This window comes from Pleurodeles waltl, chromosome 8 (assembly GCF_031143425.1).
Source record: "Pleurodeles waltl isolate 20211129_DDA chromosome 8, aPleWal1.hap1.20221129, whole genome shotgun sequence".
Taxonomy (NCBI): domain Eukaryota; kingdom Metazoa; phylum Chordata; class Amphibia; order Caudata; family Salamandridae; genus Pleurodeles; species Pleurodeles waltl.
In genome coordinates, this window is record NC_090447.1 from 853,612,760 (window position 1) to 853,639,063 (window position 26,304).

The following is a 26,304-nucleotide window of genomic DNA, read 5'->3' on the forward strand; positions in this document are numbered from 1 at the left end:
GGAATGCTTGAACAAAAGAAAGGAGTGGAAAACCATTTTACCGCTTCGAATAAAAGTGTAGTGTGAGGTCTGCCCTGTCACTTCTCCCTCCTCCCCTTTCTTTTGCTTATCCACTCAGCGGTCTTTCTCTTTTCTCCATCATCATATATCACTCTTTCACTATTTTGGGTTACTAGAGAACATGTGCACCATTATGCAGCTGCCCTTTGGAAAGGCCAGTGATTTATTGAAGTAAACAGAATCACAAAAAGCCCTTTTTTCTCCCAAAATCAACAGCTTGACTGAGCTTAAATAACTGACTTTTCATAGCCTTTCAGTGCGCACAAAGGCGTAATCCCGAGACTACTTCAAGCCACCAATGTCGGCTGGGGCTTGGACCACCACTGAATGTGCCGTTCTCTGCTCGCCGCACACAAAACACATTTACTCGCGGCTTTATGAAGTGAAAGCGGGGAAGAAAGGGAAAATGTGAAGGAGGTGCCGGCAGTCCTTTCTTAGGAAGAATGGCCGCTGCATCTGGATGCGGGGAACAAAAAGCGCCTAAGAAGCTGAGAATAGCTGAGGTCACCCGCTTTCTGGGCTGCAAAGAACTGGAACTCCCTCCATTTGTTCTCTTGCCACTGACCCTTGCGTTTCATTGTTCGGAGATGTCAGTGAAAGTGTGTAGATGGAATTCCAGCATGGTTCAGAGGGACAATGACTTTGTCATTTTGTGATTTCTGTAGATTGTTACATAAATTCCTGAGGAACAATACACAAAACCCCATGCTTAGCAGTTTTACCCCTTCTAGAATATTATTGAGAGAGCTGATTGTGGTCAGTTTTGAGATGCCTTTCTTCCTCAGCTTGTTTTTTTTTCAGAAATCAAATGATGATGTCGACTGGCTCTGGTTAAGTGATAGCGTTTCTTGGTCTTGCTTTTATTTTTTTTTAAAAGGCGGCTCACAAACTTTCATCGTCTTGCATTGTCTCCTGTTAACACTGGTCTGCCTCTTGAAACAGTCTACCAGCGCCTGTGCCATTCGCCGAAAAGCAGCCCTTAGGAAAAGAGCTAATTAAGAGATCACATTTTCCCATATCTACTTAAGCGAATAAGTATTGCGAACACAAAAACCGTTACTGCATATGCGTAATTAGCGTATCTAACTTCTGTCATACTTAACGCTTCCTTGCTATCGTCGAATTTGCTAACACAAGGAATTGCTGCAAGCGGAACGTGAGCATGTGTTTTCTTCTGCATATATAGCGTTCTGTGAGCCTCGCCAGCAAATACAGCGACTGCGTAGAAAGCCGAGGGTCGCCACTAAAATCGTGACAGTTTTTATAGAGTACTGGAACAGTGGCACTATGACTAGAAAGCTGCGAGTCCTCACTCTGCTTTTGTTGTACTCGGATTTCACCGTGTGAAAGATGGGAGGGTGACAGGCTGCCCCCTGTTCCAAGCTTATAGCCAGCACAATACCACTAGCAACATGGGGCAGTTAATCAGCAGATATTCTCCAGGCCTTGCTCTGCTTGTAGCCACAACCCAATTTGTCCTTCTCAGCATGTGAGCCACCGTGCTACCACTAAGGGTTAAAAGGACTTCAGAACCCAAGATAAGAATATCTCTTTAGGACCGGTCACTATCTGGCAGGACATAGATACACGCAGAATCTTTGATCTGGTATTGTGCACATAGCATTAAACATACCGGCCTTTTACGTGCCCGCTCATTTAGGACTTTTGCCTTTCTCATTCAAGGAGACTTCTCATTTGCGCATTATACCCTGTAGACACACTTGGTTATCTTGCTTTTGTGTACACTATAAAATAAGCCATAAAAATAAGGTGCATTAGTCATTACACCACCCAAAGGCTAGAGTTTTGGATAACGTGTACCCAATTGTTAAGACTAGAATCATTTTTTTATTTTCTCTTCCCGCCTCAAGAGATTAGTGCTGTTGTGGCACTCAAGCATGTCTAGGAGCGCGAGATCCATGTCGGATTTTCTTAATAGCGAGGTAAAATGATGCACATAAAAATAATCTAAAATACATTAATTTAGACTGTCAAGAGTTTACCTCAATATTTTACCTGAACACACTTTTAACACTCCAGGGTTAGTGAATTCTCCTAGCACAATAGCCAAGGTATAAGTGATGGAACTATGTCGACTTCAAGTTGCTTCTGTAAGAACTGTGTTTTTTTGTATGTGATGTTTCAAGGGAAACGTGTTTCCTTATTCTGTAAAGAGTGGTTATTTCCCTGTTTTTTGGAGAAAGAGATTTTTTGGGAAATTTCTTGGTTGCAGTGCAAATGCTTTGTTTGGAGCGGTAAAGGGATATTGCCTCATAGGTGGTTTTCTGTACTTAGCCTTTCTGGTTAGTCCCCGAGTCCGAAATTGCACTCTAAAAGGCACGTGACTGTACTACAATTTGGCACGAAATTCTGTATTTGGAATGGGGAATAACATAAGGACCCCGGAATTACGGGGCATTTTCCTGCATGTTTATTACCGCTTTCGGTTATGTTTCTGCACAAAATTCCATCCTTTCAGAAAATAAATTGTAAAATACAAGGCACGCAATTAAGGAGAAAAAATTCTATACTTTCTTATTTAAAAAAAAGAAACATTTTTGATTTAAATTAGAAATCCCTTTGTAAACTCATAAGTGCAGGAAAAAAACAGCTCCGATAGCCATTTTATATATACACATTTCATAATCCTTTCTAAAATTCCATGTTATTCGATCAATCAAGGCTAGCTGTTTTATATACTTCAAAGAATCACAAGTGCTAACAGTGCACTCTTTGTCACAGACTAAAGAAGGCAGACTGACTAAAACATAGCCAACATGTTTTGACATGGAAAGGGGCTATTCTGACTCAACACCTACCACCAGGGTACCACTGTATTACATTGATATTCAGAAGTATACTATACTAGGATTTACTGAGTGGTGTAGTTAGTCCTGCAGCCCAAAGTCTTGTTAGAAAAACCAGGGGGAGTGTCAACCAAGTAATACTTAGTGTAATCCGGGGGTTTCCACACTTTTTAGAACCACGACTCGCTTTTTAGAACAACAAACTTTCACAACCCACCTAGCTTTAATGAACATGAGGCATTCATTTTTAGGGTTGAGCATTCAAGCACGCTAGCCTGCTGTAATCTCTTTGTGGGCTTTTAACCAGGCCCACCGCAAGCCCATCAGTTTAGTTGGTTTGTGGGCTTGCCTTTTAAAAATCGCTTGATTTCATGTGTGAAAGGCATGCATACGTCATGCCTTTTCCGGTGTTTAGCTCTTGTTGAGCACACCGGCGAACTACTGAAAACATACGAGGCTCAATGTTTTCCGCATGGCTTCTGGACTACTTTTTATTTTTATTTCCTATGCAGAGCGATCTCGCTGGGCAGTAGTCGAGCGCTCTGCGTGACATCGACCCTGTTACATGGATAGTTGCATAACTGCCGATACGTTTGACTGCGAGCAAACTTCTGTTTTCTCTTGTGTGCTCCTTCATGCTCATGGGGTGGCGCTTTAAATCGGCTCGCTTATGTAAAATTGTATCTGATAGAGACTTTTAGCTGCAGATTCCTTACCTTAGAATTTTCCCCCAGGCGTCAGACTGGATCCAGAATTTTTTTTCTTCGAGCGTCGGGAGGTGGCGTCGGTCGACTCCGCAGGCGTCGTGGTTGCCCTGATGACATCGGGAATAGTACATAGACCCCGCCCTCGCGCAGTGACATCAGTTCTTTTGTTTCCGCGCCACGTGCTGATCCGAGAGAGAGCTGCCCTCAGCAATTTTTTGGCCAAATTTGACCGTTTTGTCGACTTTTGGTGCGAACTTTGTGCGTCGAGGATGTCCCCGAAGACCGGGTTCAAGCCCTGCGAGAACTGTCACTGCATGATGTGAGAGACGGACCCTCATCGTGTCTGTCTGTGGTGACTCGAGCGCGACCACGACCCGAAGTTGTGCTCCGAGTGCCGGGCGATGCTTCCGAAGGCTTTGAGGGAGCGGTCCCTAAAGCTTATGGCGGCCCAGCACTCGACTCCGCATAAGTCCCGATCTCGCTGAGAGGAAAGTCTCAAGATCGGTCGCGGAGCCACCACCACTCGTCGTCATCAAAATCGTCGGGTCACGGTAAGAAAAAGAAGAAGTTGAAGAAGTCCCATCGCTCTCTGACTTCACCCCGTTGCTCGGCCGATGCAACGCGGGACGAGCGTCAACGAAGTAGGCCTCCGTCCTCGGAGCCTACTTATGGGTCGGCTCCGCGCTTCCCAGAGTATCCCGGAGACGAAGTGACCCCCGCCCAACTCAAAGAGTTTTACGGGGCCATGCGCCTCATCTTTGGGCGTGCCGACCCCAATACGGCGCCTTCGGGCCCAAGGGGCTTAGCCGAGGGGCCTTCGGTGTTCTGCCCCTGCGGCTTCGGCCCCGGCCACCGAGGTCGCCTCCGGATCCGTGCGTGGATCCGCCACGACGCCGGTCGCACAGTCGAGACCTTCCCTGGCGGCAGGTCGTTTATCGACGCTCTCGACGTCGGTAGTGCTCACTATCGACATCGACCCCATTCGCATCCCCGACGACTCGGAGTCGGAGCAGCATCGTCCGCCGCCGCCATCGGCTTCGGTGGGTCCTATTCGCCCAAGGTCGAATATGGGTACGAATATGGGGAGGAATTGGAGGGGTCCCTGGACCCTTATGAATACCAGGAAGACCCTACTGTGGACTGGGAACAGGACTTGGGCAAAGCCAGTGGTCTTGATACTTCTCCTGACTCTGGCATGCTGTCTCCTCCTACCTTGGCTACGGCGAAGGGAGCTACCTATGGTATGGTGGTTAGTAGGGCGACTGAGGTCCTTGGCATTCCGAAATAAGGTTAAGGGGTTTATTACTAACTTAAGCTCAGAGTCATGTAAGGAATTGGTAAGACAAAGTTATAAAGAGACAGAATCCCCAAGGCTTCACCAAGGTGCTAAAATAGGTTCAGGCAAACTAACATTAGAAGAACTAGGCACTCTACAAAGCAAAAGCAAAATAGCAATAAGATCATTTGAAGGACTGAGAATAAACTTTGCTCAATTTTAATAAGCATCAAGGCAATTCAAATCATCCAAGTTCAATTTGGCTGGGCACAGGGAAACCCTACAGTTATCCACACAAGGGAAAACATGTGTGGGGTGGAACACATGCAGGCAAAAAGAAAAAAGGGCAAAAATAATTTGGAAAAAATCATCTAGGGTAACAAGTTACTAACTAACTAGACAAAGGTAGGTAAAAAGGGAAAGCGTCAGCATATCATAAACTTGGTCAAGAGTCCTCTATAAGGGTTAGGGGAAAAATCTCCAAGTCTCAGAAGCCACTTCAAAGAGGCAAAGGCTTAGAAGAAGATGCCTCTCCAAGGGGTTCAGCATGTGGGGTTCTGCACCTGCAAGGCATCTGTCTGGATTCTGATGGGAATCTGATCTCATCTGCACAAAATCCTGCTGGGTATTGACATATCACAATTCATACAGCAATCTGGTTCGTCAGGACCACAGTTCATTTGATGTTGATGGGGCATCATCCAATAAAGATCGATCATATGACTCCAAGTTGAAATTTCCTCAGGTTTTCCCAAGTCTGTCATGAGAACAATGTCCATCTGTGAAGCTCCTCGCAAGATTGAAGCAAATGTTAAAATTGCTAGTCCACAGTCCAGGATGTTCCACATCCAAGGTCAAAAACTTTAAACTCTCTATGTGTAAAACAATAGGCATCTATTACCAAACTACTCTTCTCATGGGAACGAAGTCTGAAATGAAAGTTCATGTTAGCAAGATGACCTGGCATTTTCTGCACAGTCACTAAATACCGGGTCTAGGAGGCCTCACTTAGGCTAATGAAAGTGAGTTAATACAGCACATTAATGCATTCAAATGAAACTCATTTTAATATGTTAACCACAAATTCTAGATCAATAATTATCCATTAGCATTCATGTTACAGTAACTTTAAAGCAAAATTACTTTGTTATTACATTTCAGTCAGTATAACATGAACAGCATTTCTCTATTTTTGCACATGTATTTAAAGCATTAATCGTTAGAAACTCAAAATTGTTTCAACACAGACTATTATTTTAGAATCTAAATTATAACATAATGTCAATTTAGTCCTTCATTTAATGAAACTTCAATACCACCTGTGTCTCTCACAATCTAAACAAATGCACATTTAAAAATGGCTTCTCAGTGCATGACTGTACAGTGAAACTATTAGCACTTTGATTGACATAATGCATAAACTGGCACTGTAGATGATCACTGTGAGATAAGGGACAGTGATAAAGATTCTGCTTGTGAGTTTGAATGGAGTTTTTAAATGGGTGAGTATGCATTGGTGAATAGCGTGGGGGTGAATTTTGTAAATTATGAATGCACTTTCTGTGTGTAAATGAATCAGTTTGAAAGGTGTGTATGTGAGTGGTCGGCGTGTTTGTGGTGATGTTCATAACACCAATGCTAACTCACACCTGCGCTTTATGTTATCATTTGCCAGCAGTACCATGTCCGTGCTAAAAGGCTCAAGTTTGTGAGCATACTCCAGATGTTTCATGTCACTGCTAAAGCTTTTCAGCAATATGAATATCCTCTTAACATCTTTCTCTCAGTGCCATCAGTGCCAGAGGAGTTCAGGAGCCCCACATCATAACATTTACACAGGAAATCCTTATATAAGATAAGTCTTGGTTCCATCTTATTGGTGTCCTTAGTAGTTGCAATGTCAGAGCATTGGCATTTTACCACCTTAAACAGTGGAAATTGTTGTTTTTCACTGGAATTTTTAATGATTTAGTAGTTTTTGGCTGGAAATGTTGTTGCATTTTGTGATATCCCTAAACTAACAACATATCTTCACAAAATAACATAACACAAAGCAACATAGAAAACTTACTAAAACATAACCGGTTACAACACAATAAAACGGTCAAAGCAGAACTCAACACAACCAGAGTGCAACCCAGTAAGTCAATGCAATAATGCAGTAAAAAACGCTCATTCCTCAGCGATCTAATGGTTGGCCCTGAAAGTGAGCTTTAAAAATTGTATGGTTCCCCTTTGGGCGTCAACCATAGACAGAATCCGAATAAATCAAAACAGCATTAGCCATAATCCCACAATGCCCCTATAGGTGACCTCCATTTTAAATTATTTTCCATTGGTGAATTTGGAAGTATTTTCAACATTTGGAGAAAACTGAAATACAATTCAATAGTTTTCTCGGCAGGAATGAGGACAAAGTATACTGATGAATGATATAGGTTTTTCCAGGGTCTTTCACCAAGCTGGAAGTTGTGTAATTGGGAGATTGTATCTGTGTGCTTTTGGCACCATTTTATGAGATGCAGACTATTATTTTAAAGACAGGTTCTAATTGCTTTAAATGATGAACACCATGTTTTCATGTTATGCTGCTGTAATCTCAACAATCTAGATTGTCACCTGTTTCCTTTATTCAAAATGTCAAATCTAAAAACATTTAGACAATATATTTTAAAGACCACTGGGCAAAAATGTAAATATCTACAGACTTTTCCAAACTCAATAAAAAGGCCTAACTGTGTTACAGATGGGACTGTCTAAGAAGAAGGCTAGCATAGTAACAGAAGAGGCTCATAGGAAGAAGGCAGTGCTAATGTGGGAGAGGAAATTTCCTAATTTGATGTGGCTTTTTTGGAGTCGTTCTCTGAAAATATTCTTGAGATGACCTCCAAAAACCCTAGTGACTCCAAAATATCTCTCTAGCACAAAAGAAAAAACATCAGAAGACAGATAAGGAGAGGCCATTGGTATCAAAAGACTTGACAAGCAAAGGCGACCAAGAAAATAAATTAACATTGTCAGTCGATCGAGCAGAATAAAAAAAGGACAAGGAAAACCCTTGACTTTCAAAATTAAGTAAGGCGAAAGAACATCTGCAAGACTCTATCCCCCTGGGTCAAAGTATAAGGAAACAGTAAGTGAAAAGCATAAGGATGTCGACGACTGCTGAATCTGATCCAGGTAGACTGGGGGCTGAGGAGTCATCAACTCAAAAAAAAAAAAATCATTTAAGGTCATATTTATGAGCCGGTTTGTGCTGTGTTTGCACCACGCAACGTGGTACATGCGTGAGACAGACCGTAAGTGAGATTTATGAACCCACACAAAGCCACTTTGCGTGGCCCTCAGTGGCTTCATACATCTGTAGTAAAGCAATGCAGTGCAAATCGCTGAGTTCCATTAATCTGCGCTAGGGAGGCATTGCATGGGTGTTCCCATTCAGCTTCCATGGTTTTTGACGCATTCCCAATTACCTTGTAATCCGCTAAAAAGATACATCTCCCTAGGAGAGGCGTAACAAGGAGAAATATTTTTATTTCTCCTCATTTTTTACTCTGTGCTGCATTTTGCAGCACACATACACAAAGGATTAGGGGCCATATGTACGAACACTTTTTCCCATAGACACAGAATGGGTAAAAACCTTTGCTACATCTGGCCCTAAGTTCCAGAGGATTGCTTTTATGCCAGAAGGTGCCCCTTCCTGCACAAAACAACCCTATATGCAACAGAGTCACCCCTGCACCATTGTGCAAGGGTGCCTGTATGGCGCTAGGCAGCCACAACGGTGCCAGCACAGGGGAAAAGGCAGGAATGCACCGTATTATTTTAAATAGGGCACATCCTGCCCTTCCCGTGTCACACAGTGCAGCAGAGCAAGGTAACTGCTGCGCTTCACTGCACTGCATGAGAATCCCCATAAATATGCCCCTCAGAGTCCTTAACTCTCAAAGGCAAAGAAAAGGGTATGAAGACAAAAATACGAACAAGTCTACTGAGGCAATTGAAGCTGAAATAAAAAAAATAAAAAAATGATCTATTTAACTTTAACAATGGTATTGCAATTTGAGGCTCTTCTAAATTCACATGACCCTCCCTCAAGAAAAAAAGTTTTAAAATGGAGTTAGTATAGGGGGATTATGGCCATATGACAGATGGCAGTGATCAAGGCCCAAACGGAAACGTTAAACTTTTAAAATGCCGGTATGGACCCTATCAACCCATAGTGGATTAATGCACGTGAAATCCAGAAGTGCCCCACAATGCAAAACTGGTGTTGCATGCAAATACATTTCTTTTGTCCTCTAGTGTGAATAATCAAATGGCATTGTTTGTGCTGTAAGCAAATATTTGAGTTACTAAAAAGTGAATCACGGTGTTGAGAATTAAATCAGACGAGCCACTTTTACTATGTGCAGCATTAATAATTAAAACCTGCTATTTGTAAGTGTCACGGCATTGAAACATGGCCTCTCATGGAGGGAGAAGATACATACCATCAGATTCGAACAGACAATCTGGCAGCATCCATTGTAGCATCAGGTAGTAAGGCCTTCTGGACGATAGCTTAAAAGGCTTTCATCTTGTAGAAACTTACCTTAGTCGAAAATAAGGAACAGTAAAAATAATAAAATAAAAGAAAGCTGCCATGGCAAAGTCAGTCTTTGTAGAATTGGCAATTCAAGGTTCCAAGCCATACGTATGCACGTCGGGATAGACATAAGTGTAAATATATTTGAAGGCACCAAGCCAACATGCTATGCATTGGGTTATGCCACATTGTATGGCTTGAATTGCTGTACTCTATCACCGGCGCAGTTTTTGCTTGTAACAGAGCAAATATGTGCCAAGCCAATTGTTTTCTCGATTTAGTGCTTCGTGGCGAGATGTCACAATATAGAGAACATTTGAGAATGTATAATATTTTCCTTTCCTTTTCAGACTGTGCTGCAGATTATTGGCATTATAGCAGTTGCAGCAGCGATAATTCCGTGGATACTCATTCCCATGGTCCCCTTAGCAATCGTTTTCTTCTTTCTGAGGCGATATTTTTTGGAAACATCCCGGGATATCAAACGTCTGGAATCAACCAGTAAGTACATCTGTCCTCTGTGTGGGTAAATGTGCGCTAACGAACATAACATTTAGTATAGTTAAGAGCTGTGGATAAAATATTTCATTTCAGCGTTAATAATCTTTGAAAGACATTATTAATGTGCAAAACTTTATTAATGTATCATCTACAGGGAGGGCTGAAGTGATCCCGGGGGGGGGGGGGGGGGGGGGGGCGCCAGGACCTGGCCAAAGAAGCATTAAACAGATAACAGTGTTTTGTTTTAAGCAGAAACATGTTATTGCATTTTTAAAAAGGTAACAGTACATAACTGCAATGTTTAAATACGTCTAGATATATTTAATCATTGGCATCTTTATAAAAATATTTGTGAAAAATTATGAAGGGGGCCCAATGATTTTAATTTTTTGACTGGGGGGGGCACGGCATAAAAAAGTTTGGAGACCACTGATCTACAGAGTCCATTGACAGTTGAGGTGCCAAAATCAAAGAAGGAAAGAACTTTGCAAGATGTCCTGGTAATAAAAAGACATTACTCAAACTGCTTGTATGTCATAATATAGAGGACTGATATTTCATCATATAAAAATATTGTCACAAAAATATAGACAACCAAAATATTATGAAGGTAAGTATATACCATACTTGGTGGATCAGTCCACGTTGACTTGGGGCAGCTGCCTGCCTCTATTTCCATCTCTCACTCGCTGCACCATTTATTCTGAGTGCTGATGCGCAATTGGGCAGCTTCACTTTTGTACCCCACTATGTTAGCTGGGCCCACACTCTGACAGTGCACCCAGGAGGCATGGAGTCTACAGTCCTGGAATGTCGCAGCGCCAATCAGGCCTCCGAATGGTTTTCAAGCAGTTGGGGCCTCGCCACAGTCACAGCTTTTGCAGTGGGTAGGTAGAACCCTGAATGGACCAACAGATGCAGCCTTGTGGAGGCTGGGTACTCGAGGTAGATGCAGCCTAGCACAGGCGGAATACTCGGGCTGATGCAGTCTCTCAAAGGCTGAATACTTGGGGCAGATGTAGCTTCGCACAGGTCGGTTTATTTGGGCAGACCCAGCCGTGCACAGGCAGGTTTCTCTGGGCCCATGTGGCACCAACCGGTCCATTTCTCTGAGAATATGGTCACATCCATGCCTGGGCCTCATAAATCGTGGTGCAGATCTTCATTGTGCCTGCAGGCCCAAAGACACCATGGTCCACAGACTGCTCTCCTCAATCCTTCTGTTATGCGTACCCCCACAGACATCTGGTCACTCTGCACCTGCTCTCCTGCAGGGTTGGCAGGTTCCTTACCTCTCTCAACAGGAAGGCATCCTTCAGTCCAAATACTTCAGGAAAACTAGACATCTTCGTCAGGCAAGAGATCCTGACATCAGGTTATACACTACAAAGATAGCCAGCTTCCTACACTGATTGTTCATGACAAACAGGCATTTCACTGTGTTGAATTATTTTTGCAATAAAGCAAGGTTAAAACAAAACATCAATTATTATGGCCATTCCATTTCTTCCTGTATATACTTTATATCTAAGTAATGGTTATGTAAGCTCCTATTAGCTTGTACATTTAGTTTTTTCTTTTGTACATAACCTGTGTTGCTCCAATAAAAGTTATTATCACAGCAATAGTGTTTTATGGGCATCAAAACATGGTTTTGCTAAAAGTAAGTGATTAGAATACTTTAAGTTTTTTGTCTTGATTTGATTTACTATTTCAAAATTAGCCCTAAATAACAAGTTACTTACCTTCCATAACGCCTTATCTGGTTGAAGCTATGTCTAGCTTCAGATTCCTAACCTTTGAATTCTCCCCAGGGGGTCAAACTGGATCCAGAAGATTTTCGTTGTAGGAAAGTAGTACCTTTCTAACACAGTTACCCCCACCTTTTGCCTGGTGTCAGTGTGTTTAGACTGTAGTACACTGGGATCCTGCTAATCAGGACCCCATTGTCTGTGCTTTCTCTAAATTTGGTTGCTGGTAAATTTTACACCCCACAATCGGCATACTGGTGCACTCATGTAAGTTCCTAGTATATGGTACTTAGGTACCCAAGGAATTGATACACCAGAGGTCGCCCATGGGCTACACCATGTATTATGCCACCCATGGGACCCCATGCAAACTGTGTCTGCAGGCCTGCGTAGCCTGCGTGGAATGTGCATGCACCTTTCACTTCATATATAAGGCTTGTCTTATATCGCAAGTCACTGCACTTGGACACTGTAAGTCACCCCTCTGGTAGGCCCTTCAGCCCAAGGGCAGGGTGCATGTCTCCAAGTGTGATGGGTCCTCCTTCATGAGCAGGGTACATCTACAAACCCCAGACCCCCAATCCTTGGGCTTTATAAGTGTGGGGAAGCCATCTTAAGGTATGTAGTGGACAAGTGGTTCAACTACATAAGGTCTTCTCCGAACCTAAGCATGTTTGGTATCAACCATGTTGGAATCATGCAATTACATCGATTTCAGTGCTAGTTGTATGATCTCATGTAGTCTAGGGGTTCCTTAGAGGATCCCCAAGTTCTGCCTGTACAGCCTTATAGGGTCTGGCTGCGAGCCCTCATTGCTGCTGACCACAGACACTGTTCTGCCCTCCTGCTAATTAGCAAAACTAAAGCAGGGGAAGGCAGAACAAAGGAGTTCCTGCAAGGGAGAGGTGTGATAGGTGGCTCTGGGTTGGGGTGAATGGTCTCTGAGGGCCACCACACTGCTTTGAAGGGCACATTTGGTACCCTCCTTGCATAATCCAGTTTGCATTAGTTCAGGAACCCCCGGCTTCTGCTCTTGCAAGAAACCACATAAAGGACAGGGGAGTGACCTCCCCCCATCCAACTCCTCTTCTAGGTAGGTGCACAGAGCTCTGCCGGGTGACAGGTCCATTCTGCCATCTTGGAAACAAGATGGGCAGAGGCCCCTGGTAACATCTGACTGGTTAGGCCAGGTAGATGGTGTTCCTGACCCGCTCTGATAGGTAGGTCACTATAGAGAGTGACCAACCCCCCTTTAGGGATAGATAAGGGCTCCCCCGAGGGTGGGTCCTCAGATTCATCAAGCAAGACTCCACAAGGAACTCTCTGCAAGACATCTTCTGCTCCTGGCCTCTGGAACGGCTGCTAGTCTGCATTTGGAACTGAAACAAGACTGTATCCAGTTGGTAGGGCTCCCACTGCAACATTGTTTCTCCAGCTCCTGCAAGATTTCTGCAACATCCATAGCTGTGCATCTTTCGGGATCACAAGGACTCTGTTTGCATACAAGAAGTAAGAAGGAGTTACTTCCCTGCATCTGCAGGCACCTCAAGACGACACTGACCGGCTGGTGGATCCTGCTGTCCCACAAACAATGAAAAGGCTCTGCTCACAGGTGGTGGTTCTATGGTATTCTCTGGGTCCCCTTTGTCTTCTGACCAACTTGGGAGATGGTGGGCCCTTGCTGCAGACACTGGAATGGAACCCCTGTGTACTGCGATTGTTACTCTTGCCAAGGCTTTTGACTCTTCCTCTTGGAGATATTTAGGCTCTAAGAAGCCCCAGTCTCCAGCACTCTGCATCTTGAAGATCAGCTTCCACTCTGCAGCTCCTGCGACGTGGGACTCCTGTTTTGTTGTGCTGCTGAGGCCTCTCTGTGACTCCCTGTGCCTGCTGCCAGTGGGTCACTCGTGGGGGCTTCTCTGACTCGGCTGGCTTTCCTCCCTGTTGAAGCCCTGCCCTGACTCTCTTTCAAGGGTCGAGTCATTAGGACCTTGCTGGTCACCAAAAACCTACAATCTTCCTTGCGGCAACTGTTTGCGTTTGCTAAGGGTTGTTGGTAGTCCTGCTGGCCACTGACCCTCCTGCAATCAGGTGACTGATGTGGGACATCTTGTGGGTGACTCCATGGATCTCCAGCATCCCCTGGACCTTGCAGCTGGACGCCATTTTTCACCGTCTTGCAGGAGCTTCACCTCCAAGAGAATGGACATTATCTACCTGCTCCACCTGGACATCTCTGAGTGGTCAAGACTCTGTCCCCTTCTTTTCCAGGTTTGTAATGTCCAGAATCCACCTTTGGGTTTTACCGGCCTGGTCCACGGGTTGCAATAGCAGCTGGACAACCGAGGCTTCCACTGACGCCAACAATGTTTTCCAATACCACTTCACCCCTATGCATCTCAGCTCCCTGGTGTAGGTACTCCAGTCTTCTGGGTATCCACGGGTGGGGCACTATCCAACCTTCATCGGGATCCACTGGGAAGAGTCCTGAATCCATAAAAATCCAACCGCAACGGTCCTGTGTCAGCCTATGAGATACCCAGCTTGATAACAACTCTGCTCCCGGTGCCTGTGGGATTTATTTTACCTACCTCTGGTAATTGTTTTACTCCCCCGGCCCCTAGGATTCTAACACACTTACCTTGGTTGGGCACCTCCATTCATATACCACATTCTTAGTATGTGGTTTGGTTCCCCCAAAGGGCCCCATGTATTTCTATGCTATCCCTGTTTGTTTCTAAGTGTATGTTTTGTGTATAGTGGAGATATACTAATGTTAGTATAGCAGTAGTGGTGTAATAACGACTACTTTATTTTATAACCTGGTGTGGTTCTCTCTTGTGTGAGAGTCACTGACTGAGTATTGTGTTATTGCAAGTGCTTTACACTCCCCCTAGATATGCTTCAGCTGCTCACCACAGCTACCCCTAGAGTGCTTTTGCTATCTGGACAACTAAACACTATCATTGATGGTTGCCTGGACTGACTAGCCAGCCTCCTACATTGGTGGCAACAGTGGGATAAAACACTTGCAGTGCTTTACCACGTGGTCATCAGTGAATTTCCATAAGGAAGATCAGTACTGACTGTTTGGCACATAGGGCCTGATTCTAACTTTGGAGGACGGTGTTAAACCGTCCCAAAAGTGGCGGATATACCACCTACCATATTACGAGTTCCATAGGATATAATGGACTCGTAATACGGTCGGTGGTATATCCGCCACTTTTGGGACGGTTTAACACCGTCCTCCAAAGTTAGAATCAGGCCCATACTGTACTTGTGACTTCAGGGAGTTCTAAACTTTTTCTTAGGTAGTCAGGGGTCTAGCAGAGCCCTTTCTCCAAACTTTCCAAAAGTTTAGAACTTTAGAGTATGTAGGTGCACTACATATACTACTCTAACACTATGCCTTTAGTTGAGGGAGCTGACCAGACTCAGGAGTCTAGGTATGGGGCTCTTAAGTTCCAGGAGCTTAGGACCCTATGCGCAGCTAGTAAACGTAAGTCAAGCAGGAACTCTTCTAAATCTACTCTCTTAGAATTACGCATTCAGGATGACATACAGGACCGTGATAGGGAAAGAGAGTTAGATGAAGAGGGTAAACCACCAGTGCTGCAAAAGGAGTTGCAAGGTACTTCCTATGACCACACTGGACAGATCCATGAGGATTGTGGAAAGACCTTTGAACCTGCAGGGAGCAGTACTGGTAGTACAAGAAATGGTTGTAGTAGTAGGCCACTTTTTCCCCCCTGGGGTGGTCAAAAGGGTTTCTAGGAGGAGTAGATCATCCTCACCCTCATTTTCTCTTGCCTCTGCATCTTCTGCTCGGTCCATCTACTCTAGCTCAGAAGAGGATCCTTAAATAGAGGGTTCAACTCGAGAAAACTTGAGGAAGCAAAACGCAAGTTGAAAAAACAGCAGCTAGCTCTTGAGAGAGAGGCCCTAGAGATGGAAAGGGAAAGAAAGAATTTGGGGTTAGAACCCCATGGTGGCAGCATTAGAGAGTCCAGAGTCAGGGAAGACACCTTTGATCCTAGGAATCTCATCAGGATAGTCCCTCCTTACAAGTCTGGGGATGACATCCATAAGTGGATTACTGCTATAGAAAGGGCTGCAAAGTACAGAAGGTCCCTCAGAAGCAGTGGGCAGCTATCTTGTGGTTCTCCTTTCACACACAAATGCAGAAGCAAACTATTGGCAGTAAGAGAAGAGGATGCAGACAACTATCAAGTCTTGCAAGAGGCTCTGATTGATGGGTTTGGGCTCACAATTGAGGAGTATAGGATTACGTTCAGGGAAAATCAGAAGGAGCCCTCTCAAGACAGGGCAGACCTTATTGACTGTGCGGTTAAGGCTCTGGAAGGATGGTTACATGATAATAAAGTACAGGACTATGAAGCGCTGTACAATATAATTATGAGAGAGCACATCCTTAATAACTGTGTGTCTGACAAACTGCCCCAATACCTGGTAGACTATGATCTGACCTTTTCCCAAGAATTGAGAAAGAAGGCAGACAAATGGGTTCGCAACAGGTTGGGTAAGAAATCCCATGGTGGGCGTGACCAAAGGAAGAAGAATGCTTCTAAGTCTCAGGAGAAGGATGGAGAAAACCTAAAGGTAGGAATAAAGAGTTTTCTACAGGTCCACAAAACTCTTCTGGGGATGGGTCAAAGTCCTCCTCCTCTTCTAAAAAGAAACCCAGGTGATAGCAACTGTCCTAAGAAAAGCACTAAGAGTACTGCTACTACTAGTGTATGTCTACTATACCAATGTATGGGAGCACTATGCAGATAGTACAGTCAACCCCTATTGGTTTACAGGGTTACGAATGACAATCCAAAAAGCTCTCTTTTGTGGTAGTGTGAGCGAGCAGCTAGGCTTATCAGGAGGTAGTGCTAAGCATTTGTTATACTCACAGAGGCAATACATGAGTCACAGATTCAAGAAGGAATACTGTTGCAAAAATAAATGCAGATGCAGTTTTGAAGAGAATAAGCAAACTAGTTGAAGTGTCTTTAAAGCAGTAATGCAAGCATTTGAGAAACACACATGTATTTCATACAGTGTTCCACAGCGACTTACAGAACCAGTAGTTAAGGTAAGTACAGGGTACTGTCCAAGGCAGCACCAACAGGTCACCTCGGGGATCTCTGGGGCGTCCGGGTGAAAGGGTGCATGACGACGTCCGGTGTCCAGTTGGTTTCTATGGGATACAGTTCTGGCTAAAAGAAGCTGCAGGTGAGGACTGGGAAAGGGTAGTCTGACTGAACCAACAGGGAAGCTCAAGTCTTGTGATGCTCGAGAGGTAGGGATACCGTTGGTCCTCTTCTCCTCAGTTCGGTTTGGCCGGTGCAGAGGTGTCCAAAGGTGTTGGGTGTTTGTCACCAGAGACTGTTGCGGTAGAGGGGCCTGCACAAAGAGGCTGCAGGCGGGGCTGGGGAGCCACAGCTGAGAATCTCAGGATGGGCTTGTTTCCTGGAAGGCCTGAGGACCACACTGGCACAGTTGGCCCACTTCAGCTCTGGTTATGGCACTGGCGCATTGGTGCTGTCCGGTGTCAGGTTTTAGGCAGTCCCTACTACTCCGGGTTCTTCTGGAGTGCCAGCAGTGTGCAGGGAAGTAACACCACTACTCCACAGGAGATCCTGGTGCTTTTTAGAAGTGCGGGCAGTCCTCCCAGGCTTCTGGAGGCAGAGCAGCTGCAGGACGAGATGACTTTGATGCAATTGTTGAGGTCTGCAGGCAGGATGGCACGGTCAGGTCCAAGTCAATAGCTGCTCCTCTGTTTTTGCTTTTCACGGTTCTTCAGTGTCCTTTTTCTTATTGGGTCCAGAGAATCTGTCTTCTGGTGTCGGGGAGCCTACTGAATTTAGGGACGTTAGGGGTGTGTAGGGTAGTAGCCAATGGGCTACTTACCCTTGGGGTGCCTACACTCTCTAACTGACCATTTCCTGTGGGGAGTGGGAATATTTCTGTCCCAGAAGGCCTAGTTCCAACCAAAAACAAGATTGTAGAGCCCTTCCTTGAGTAGCCCACTTTAGGTGTGTGGTTAGCCCAGAGGCAGTACATTCCTACTGACTAGCTAATTTTCCTACCTGTCCTGGTGCTAAATGGGCCACACGGCAGGGAGTAGCTACACCCAGGTCTGGGGAAGCCAGGTCGTTTGAATACTAAAGGCGGTAAGGCCTTTGAAGCCGCTGGACTTGGAATGCAGATCTGCTAGCCATCCTGCTGGAGTGGGTGACATCACCCCTCTCCAGAGCAGGCATTTTTTTTCAGAGCGAGGGTTGTAACCTCCAGTGGGTCAGATATGTCGACAAATCAGATATAATGCAGACATGCCAACTTTGCCAAAAACCGCACAGTGTGAGGAGGGGGTGGGACCTTGGAGGTGGCATGGTCTTGACCCGAGAAGCACCTAAGAGGCACTTTTACCCCTAACCTGGCCCAAACCCCCCTCCTCTTTATATAAAAAAATAAAAAGCTTGTTGAGCCTATTGCTGACGTCCTGGGCTGTTTCCACATCCATTAATGGTCATCGGCAGTTCAAAGACTCCGAAAAAGAGCTGATAACCACTGTTTACAGTGGTTTTGTGCTAATTTTCCCTGCCACCATGTGATATTGGCTTGTCACTGGGAAACCGTGTGAGGGGAGCCAATATCCTGTGTCACACGGTGGCGCCGTGTGAGTTGGCAGGCCTGATAATGGAACCTGCATTAGGAGTCCCAGGCCTGTTGTAGGGGTGACTTACATATATTTAGATGCAGTGATAGGAACATCGCACACAATGGGTGTGCCATGTTGTGTTTTCACCTAGCTTTCACCAGGACACGCACACTGCAGGGGCAGTTTTTTGCATCTTGTTTTTAGGGGGGGTCCCTCAAGGTGATACAATGCATGCTGCAGCCATTAGGGTTTCTCTCCTCTACCCTGGCCCTAAGTTCCAGGGGAACCACTTGCTAGGGGCTTACACAGGTAGAGAAGTGTGCCAGTTGTTCACAATGTTACCTGTTTTAGGGAAAGAGCACTGGCACTAGAGACCTGTTTAGCAGGGACCCAGTGTACCTCAGTCGAAAAAACCTCAGTACAGTCTGAACCCACCCACCTTTACTTTTTCAGTTTCTTCATAGTCGTAGCTTTAGCTCCCATCAAAGTACAAATACAGAAACGTTCTGTGTCATCTAATGAGGTAAGTAAGAAACCTATTCCAACCAATGTACCTAAGCACACCAAAGGTACACTAATGCACACACAACAATTGACATACATCCACCAAAATGGTATTCCACATCTAGATGATTAAAACTCTTAGAATGACCTTCGCATATTCAAGTCTTTGCTAGGAACGAACATTATATCTGATAGAGACCTCTAACCACAGATTCTTTATCTTTGAATTTCTCGGGCGTTAGACTGGATTCAGAATATTTTTAGTGAGCAGTACCCCCTGTGCACCAATAGGTGACATTGATCAGCTCCGAATGTCCTCATCAGTGTCACCCACGCTAGAAGTGACATCCGTGTCACCTGGATAGGTGCCATCTCGCGTGCTGACGTCAGTTCTTTTTTTCTCCACCCCAGTTAGTGCTAATCTGGAGATGAGCTATCCGTCTGTCATTTTTCTCCTTGTGTGTCAAGGATATGTGCGAAGAAAACAGGGTTTAAACCATGTGGTGCCTGTCACCGTGCCATGTTGGTTACAGATCCACACTTAATGTGTCTGTGGTGTCTCGAGCACGACCACAACTCCAAGTTGTGCTTGAACTGCCAGGCCAGGGCACTGAAGGCTTTGAGGGAGCGGTCCATAAAGCTGCTAGCTGCCCAGCAGGTGAAGCCTTGTCTTACGACTCCTCGGGGATCTCAGACCCGGTAAGGAGGAAGGTGATGGGACTGCTCCATGAGTCCCAAGCCCTGTTCGTCCCACTCAAAGTCATTTGGACACTCAGGAAAAAGGCACAAGAAGCATAAGAAGTTTAAGCATGCTTCAACTTTTCTTCATTCGTCGGCTGATGCGACGACGGAGCATTGACGTTCGAGTCACGGTTCTATGGTGCCATTGCCAGGTTCAAATTCGCACCTCCACGCTTTTCCAGGAGTCTGGCCGACCCCCACTCAGGTATAAGAATTTTACAAGGCCATGTGCACTGTTTGTGAGCAGGCTGACCCCTCTGGAGCGCCTTTGGGCCCCATGGGTTAGAGGGGCCCCTTTCAGGTTCCGCCCTGTGGATCCGAAATCAGATGTGGACCAGCACTGGTCGTGCCACCCTGACCATCTGTAGGAGGCTGGCCTGGCTTATAGTGGGTACCTTGTGGTACTTACACCTTGTGCCAGGTCCAGTTATCCCTTATTAGTGGATTAGAAGTGTTCTAGCAGCTTAGGCTGATAGAGGTAGCTATAGCAGAGCAGCTTAAAATGAACTAGGAGACATGCAATGCTCCTACTATACCACTTACATCACTTAGCACTATATCATAAGAAAACACAATACTCAGAGTTACTAAAAATAAAGGTACTTTATTTTAGTGACAATGGGCCATATGTACGAACACATTTTCCCATAGACACAGAATGGGTAAAACCCTTTGGTACATCTAGCCCAATATGCCAAAAGTATCTTAGAGGATATATTCCCTTAGGAGGTAAGTAATATACACAAAATATACACACAAACCAAAATTAGGTAAGTAAACAGTTAGAAAAGTAGTGCAAACACTGTAGAACAATATAGAATGCAATAGGAGACAATAGGCCTAAGGGCAACCCAAACCATATACTCCAAAAGTGGAATGCGAATCACGAATGGACCCCAGGCCTAGTGTAGTGTGTAGAGGGTCACTGGGAGTGTAAGAAAACACTAAGGGTTTCCAAGATACCCCACCCAAGACCCTGAAAAGTAGGAGTAAAGTTACCCTCCTACCCCAGAAAGACAGTAAAGTCGAGATAGGGGATTCTGCAAAGACAACAACTGACTGCAAAGCACTGAAGACGGATTCCTGGACCCGAGGACCTGTAGAGGAAGAGGACCAAGTCCAAGAGTCAGGCAAGTGTCCGGGGGGGCAGGAGCTCACTAAACCCCAGATGAAGGTGCAAAAGGGGGGCCTCCGGGTGGAAGAAGCTGAAGATTATGCAACAACGGAAGGTGTCAGGAACTTCTCCTTTGGTCAGAAGATGTCCCACGGTGTGCTGGAAGATGCAGAGTTGTTTCCACACAGAAAGACCGCAAACAAGCCTTGCTAGCTGCAAGAGTCGCGGTTGAAGGTTTTGGGTGCTGCCAGGGCCCAGGAAGGACCAGGAGGTCGCCCCTTGGAGGAGGAGACAGTGGGGTCGCTCAGCAATACAGAGAGCCCAGCCAGAAGCAGGCAGCACCCGCAGAAGCACCTGAACAGGAGTTCAGAAGATCTGAGCACGACGGTCGACTCAGCACAACAAAAGGGAGTCCCACGAAGTCGGAGTCCAACTCAGCGAGTTGGACAATGTAGGACGGAGTGCTGGGGACCTGGGCTCGGCTGTGCATGACGGAAGTCTAGCAAAAGTTTACAGAAGCCCTAGCAGCTGCAGTTCATACAGTACACAGGATTACTGTCTGGCGTGGGGAGGCAAGGACTTACCTCCACCAAATTTGGACAGAAGGGCCACTGGACTGTCGGGGACACTTGGATCCAGCTCCCACGCTCGTCAGGATGAGAGGGGACCCAGAGGACCGGTGATGCAGAGGTTTCGTGCCTGCCTTAGCAGGGGGAAGATTCCGTCGACCCACGGGAGATTTCTTCTTGGCTTCCAGTGCAGGGTGAAGGCAGACAGCCCTCAGAGCATGCACCACCAGGAAACAGTCGAGAAAGCCGGCAGGATGATGAGGTGCTACAATGTTGCTGGTAGTCTTCTTGCTACTTTGTTGCGGTTTTGCAGGCGTCCTGGAGCAGTCAGCGTCGATCCTTGGCAGAAGTCGAAGAGGGAAGTGCAGACGAACTCTGGTGAGCTCTTGCATTCATTATCTGAGGAATAGCCCAGAGGAGAGGCCCTAAATAGCCAGAAAAGGAGGTTTGGCTACTAAGAAAGGAGGATTGGCTACTGAAAGAGGGAAGCACCTATCAGAAGGGGTCTCTGACGTCGCCTGCTTGCACTGGCCACTCAGAGCAGTCCATTGTGCCCCAACACCTCTGAATCCAAGATGGCAGAGGTCTGGGACACACTGGAGGAGCTCTGGGCACCTCCCCTGGGAGGTACTGGTCAGGGGAGTGGTCACTCCATTTCCTTTGTCCGGTTTCGCGCCAGAGCAGGGCTGGGGGATCCCTGAACCGGTGTAGACCGGCGTATGCAGAGATGGGCACCATCTGTGCCCATCAAAGCATTTCCAGAGGCTGGGGGAGGCTACTCCTCCCAGCCCTTCACACCTATTTCCAAAGGGAGAGGGTGTAACACCCTCTCTCAGAGGAAATCATTTGTTCTGCCTTCCTGGGACTGGGCTGCCCAGGCCCCAGGGGGGCAGAAACCTGTCTGAGGGTTGGCAGCAGCGGTAGCTGCAGAGAAAACCCCGGAAAGTTCATTTGGCAGTACCCGGGCTCTATGCTGGAGCCCCGGGGATGCATGGAATTGTCCCCCCAATACCAAAATGGTATTGGGGGGACAATTCCATGATCCTAGACATGTTACATGGCCATGTTCAGAGTTACCATGGTGACGCTACATATAGGTATTGACCGATATGTAGTGCACGCGTGTAATGGTGTCCCCGCACTCACAAAGTCCGGGGAAATTGCCCTGCACAATATGGGGACACCTTGGCTAGTGCCAGGGTGCCCTCACACTAAGTAACTTTGCACCTAACCTTCACGACTAAGTTAGGGTTAGACATATAGGTGACTTATAAGTTACTTAGGTGCAGTGTAGAATGGCGGTGAAATAACGTGGATGTTATTTCACTCAGGCTGCAGTGGCAGTCCTGTGTAAGAATTGTCTGAGCTCCCTATGGGTGGCAAAATAAATGCTGCAGCACATACGGATCTCCTGGAACCCCAATACCCTGGGCACCTAGGTACCATACTAGGAAATTATAAGGGTGTTCCAGTGTGCCAATCAGAATTGGTAAAATTAGTCACTAGCCTGCAGTGACATTTTTAAAAGCAGAGAGAGCATAAACACTGAGGTCCTGGTTAGCCGAGCCTCAGTGATACAGTTAGTCACCACACAGAGAACACATATAGGCCACACACTAATGAGCACTGGGGTCCTGGCTAGCAGGATCCCAGTGACACATATCAAACATACTGACAACATAGGGTTTCCACTATGAGCACTGGGGTCCTGGCTAGCAGGATCCCAGTGAGACAGTAAAAACACCCTGACATATACTCACAAACAGGCCAAAAGTGGGGGTAACAAGGCTAGAAAGAGGCTACCTTCCTACACCATCCCCAACGCCTATGTTCCCAGCTAGCTCCGCCGACACCCACCAGCCCCATTTGGATGTCTACGTCTGTCACGAAGCCGGAACAGAGTTGACCGATGCTGACAGGACCCACATATCCTACAGGGGTGTGGAATTCACTAAAACATCTACTTGTCAATGGGACAGGTTACATCACAAATCTACTTGTCCTGTAAAATAACCAGTTGTCCCTTTGATGCTATGCAGTGCGGTGGGAATTTATAGCAGCAATCTCATTATATAATAGCTCAGATAATAGTCTCTCTGGTTATGCTGGGATTTATACTACATTTGGGTTTGAAAACTAGCGATTCCCTTATTTTTCCACCTTTCTGCATATCTGCATCCTGGGGTTGGGGGTAACGGTAAGCAATATTTACAGGGTTACAATGCCCTTTTGAGTCTTTGCAAACCTTCTAACTTGCACATTTGAGGGGGTTTTACAAGCTTTTCGCTAATCTTTTTCCATACTGAGAAAGGTTGGAAATTTACTCCTGACCATGGCGAAGTACAATTTCTTCCAGGGTTGGGAAAAAAAGTGGTTGGAGGGAAAGTGAACTTGTGAACTCTCAACAGATTTGATGAGCAAATCTACACAAGCATATTTGCACGTGCTAAAATGCTGTTCACAAATAATTTCTAGGAGTATGATTTCCTGGTATACCTCTGTATATTCATGCAAATTCATGAATGCCGTAAATCTCTACTAATACAAGGACATATAGCATGGGTGCACTTTTGGGACTTTCTTTATAAAGTGGGTCCCTTATTAGGTCTGGCATTACTCAAGACCTTTATTTTTATTAACATTTTATCTATCAGTTGGCTTCACTGTGAGTAATAGAAATCTGCTCTTTCACAAGGACCAAATTGGCACACAAAGTAGTTATGTTCAGTGCCAGAAACTACTCTGGCAATGTATGCATTTTGAGACTAAAACATATTTTTGCTTTTTGCAATTTTTGTTATAATGGTGAGGGCCCAGCAGCTCCAACAACCACTAATGTTAGACCTATTGGCTTTGCCAGTGCTTGTTTATTTTCATGTTTCCCATAATCTGTCAAAACTAGTTACAGTGATTTTTTCGTTCTGAATATTTTTTTAGAAATAGCATGCATCAACACATTTTACTAAGTTACGTTTCCAAGAAATTATATCTAAAATTTTCCTAGTTGCATTTTTTGGTAAACATTTTATTTTGAAAGCAAAGAATCAACATTCTTGCATTTAAGATTGAGCATATATCTGCATCTAATCATAGAGCATTATAGGAGCATTAGGCATATAGCCTTATATTGTTAAACTTTGCAAAAATGTGTGCACATTTTTATGTGGAATCACTGTCCGATGCGCAGTCCGAGCTTACATAATTTCTTAGATCGCTCATCCCCATAATAAAGGCTTTGCATTATTGAACCACAAATACAGGTTCAAACAGCATAAAAATATGGAAACAAATTTCACCTTAACTGCAGTGCCCTTCCCTGATCCTTAATGCTGTATTGTAAACTGTCAGCCAAAGAGTTTGTGCTGCAGGGGGCTGGGCCTACTTGTTACAGGGATGAAATAAACATGAAATCATGTTGTCCTTAACCCCAAACAATATGTCCTGGGCATCAGTCTATAGCAATTCTACATCCCTAGTCTTAGGTCAGCTCATAATCCCTATTCTGAAGGGCTAGGCTTTGGGGAAGAATGGGAGGGGTCACTGGACCCTTCAGAATACCAGGTAGGCGGCCAAGAAACCATAGACTGGTGTGAGGAACTGGATGATGCCACAGACTGGATAAGTCTCCAGATGCTGCCATTCTTTCTCCCCCTTCTGTGGCTACAAAGGAGGGAGCAGCATATGCTATGGTGGTGAAGAGGGATATTGAGGTCCTGGACCTTGATTTCCCTCGTTGGCAGTCAAGACTAACATCTTGACAGAAGTGCTGCAGCTGGGAGCTTTTTCTTCCAAACCCCTGCTTCCTTTTAATGAAGCTGTAACGGATGTCCTGCTGAGAACCTGGTCCAAGACCAGCACAGGGGCTTCTGTGAATAGGACAGTTGCCCACTGCCACCACCCTGCGCCTAGTGACCCAAACTTCCTCACCCAACACACCACCCTGGAGAGCTAGCTGGTCCAAGTGTCTTTTTCCTATGATGCGTTCCCCAGTCGCATCCCCAGACATGGAATCCTAGAGGCTGGATTGCTTTGGAAAGAAAATGTTTTCTTCCACCAGCCTTGCATTGCAATCGTCAACACTGCATGCTTATTGGGATGCTATTCCCACATTTTGTGGGACATGGTTGCGCAAGTGCTGCCACAGGTTTCGGAGTAGGTCCAGGCCATTCTCTCCCAAGCGGTCAAGGACAGGAGAGACTTAGCAAAGTTTACCATCAGATGTGGTTTAGACATGACTGACTCGCTGGGCAAAGTGGTTTCCACGACAGTGGCACTCGGACGCCACGCCTAGCTGAGAACATCTGCCTTTTCAGTGGATATCCAGTCTTCCATCGTGGACATGCCCTTTGATGGCAGTCATCTCTTCAGAGACAAGGCAGACTCTCCACTGGAGCGTTGTAAGGACTCGCAGGCTACAGCCAAGTCCTTGGGTCTCTCAGCTGCCCCTCGTCATCCCCAGCCTGCCTTTTCCTCCTTTCATGGCTATGGAAGGGGCTTTCAATTGTTTCCTAGCCACCAGCCTGTGCAAGGTTCCCAGACTTTGTGTGGTTGGTTGAGGATGTGGTTCATACTAACCCTGTGGGTCAGGTAGCCAGAGGTCTGCTACAACCTCTATAGCCCCAGCAGCTCAGCCCCTTAGCCCTCCTAATCTAGCCCGACAAGACCATAGGCTTCCAGTTGCTGCCAGTTGGTGGCAGAGTTAGCCATCATCTCCACCACTAGCAGTCCATAACATCGGACAGGTGGGTCTTACCGATCATTCGGAGGGGCTACTCCCTCCCCTTGGAATCCTAACCTCCACTTTTGCCTCCATCTCATGAATGGATGGCTTACGAAGGATCATTTGTCCTTGCACCACAAGGAACTTATAGCTCTCTTGGTCAAGAAGCCATAGAGAGGGTTCAGGTTGCTATTCCTGCTACTTTCTGATTCCCAAAAAATCACAAAGGTCTTCAGCGTATCCTAGAACTGCGATCTTTCAATCTCTTCCTCAAAAAGAAATTCAGGTTG

General features: G+C 45.7%; 1 protein-coding gene across 1 annotated transcript in view; it reads left to right on the plus strand.

Moving 5' to 3' along the window:
• ABCC4 (ATP binding cassette subfamily C member 4 (PEL blood group)) overlaps positions 1-26,304 on the plus strand; it is a 1,378,868-nt gene that overhangs the window by 914,344 nt on the left and 438,220 nt on the right. The window contains exon 21 of the mRNA XM_069205134.1: positions 9,792-9,942. Within this exon, the coding sequence (XP_069061235.1) occupies positions 9,792-9,942 (151 nt within the window). The remainder of the gene's footprint in view (positions 1-9,791; positions 9,943-26,304) is intronic.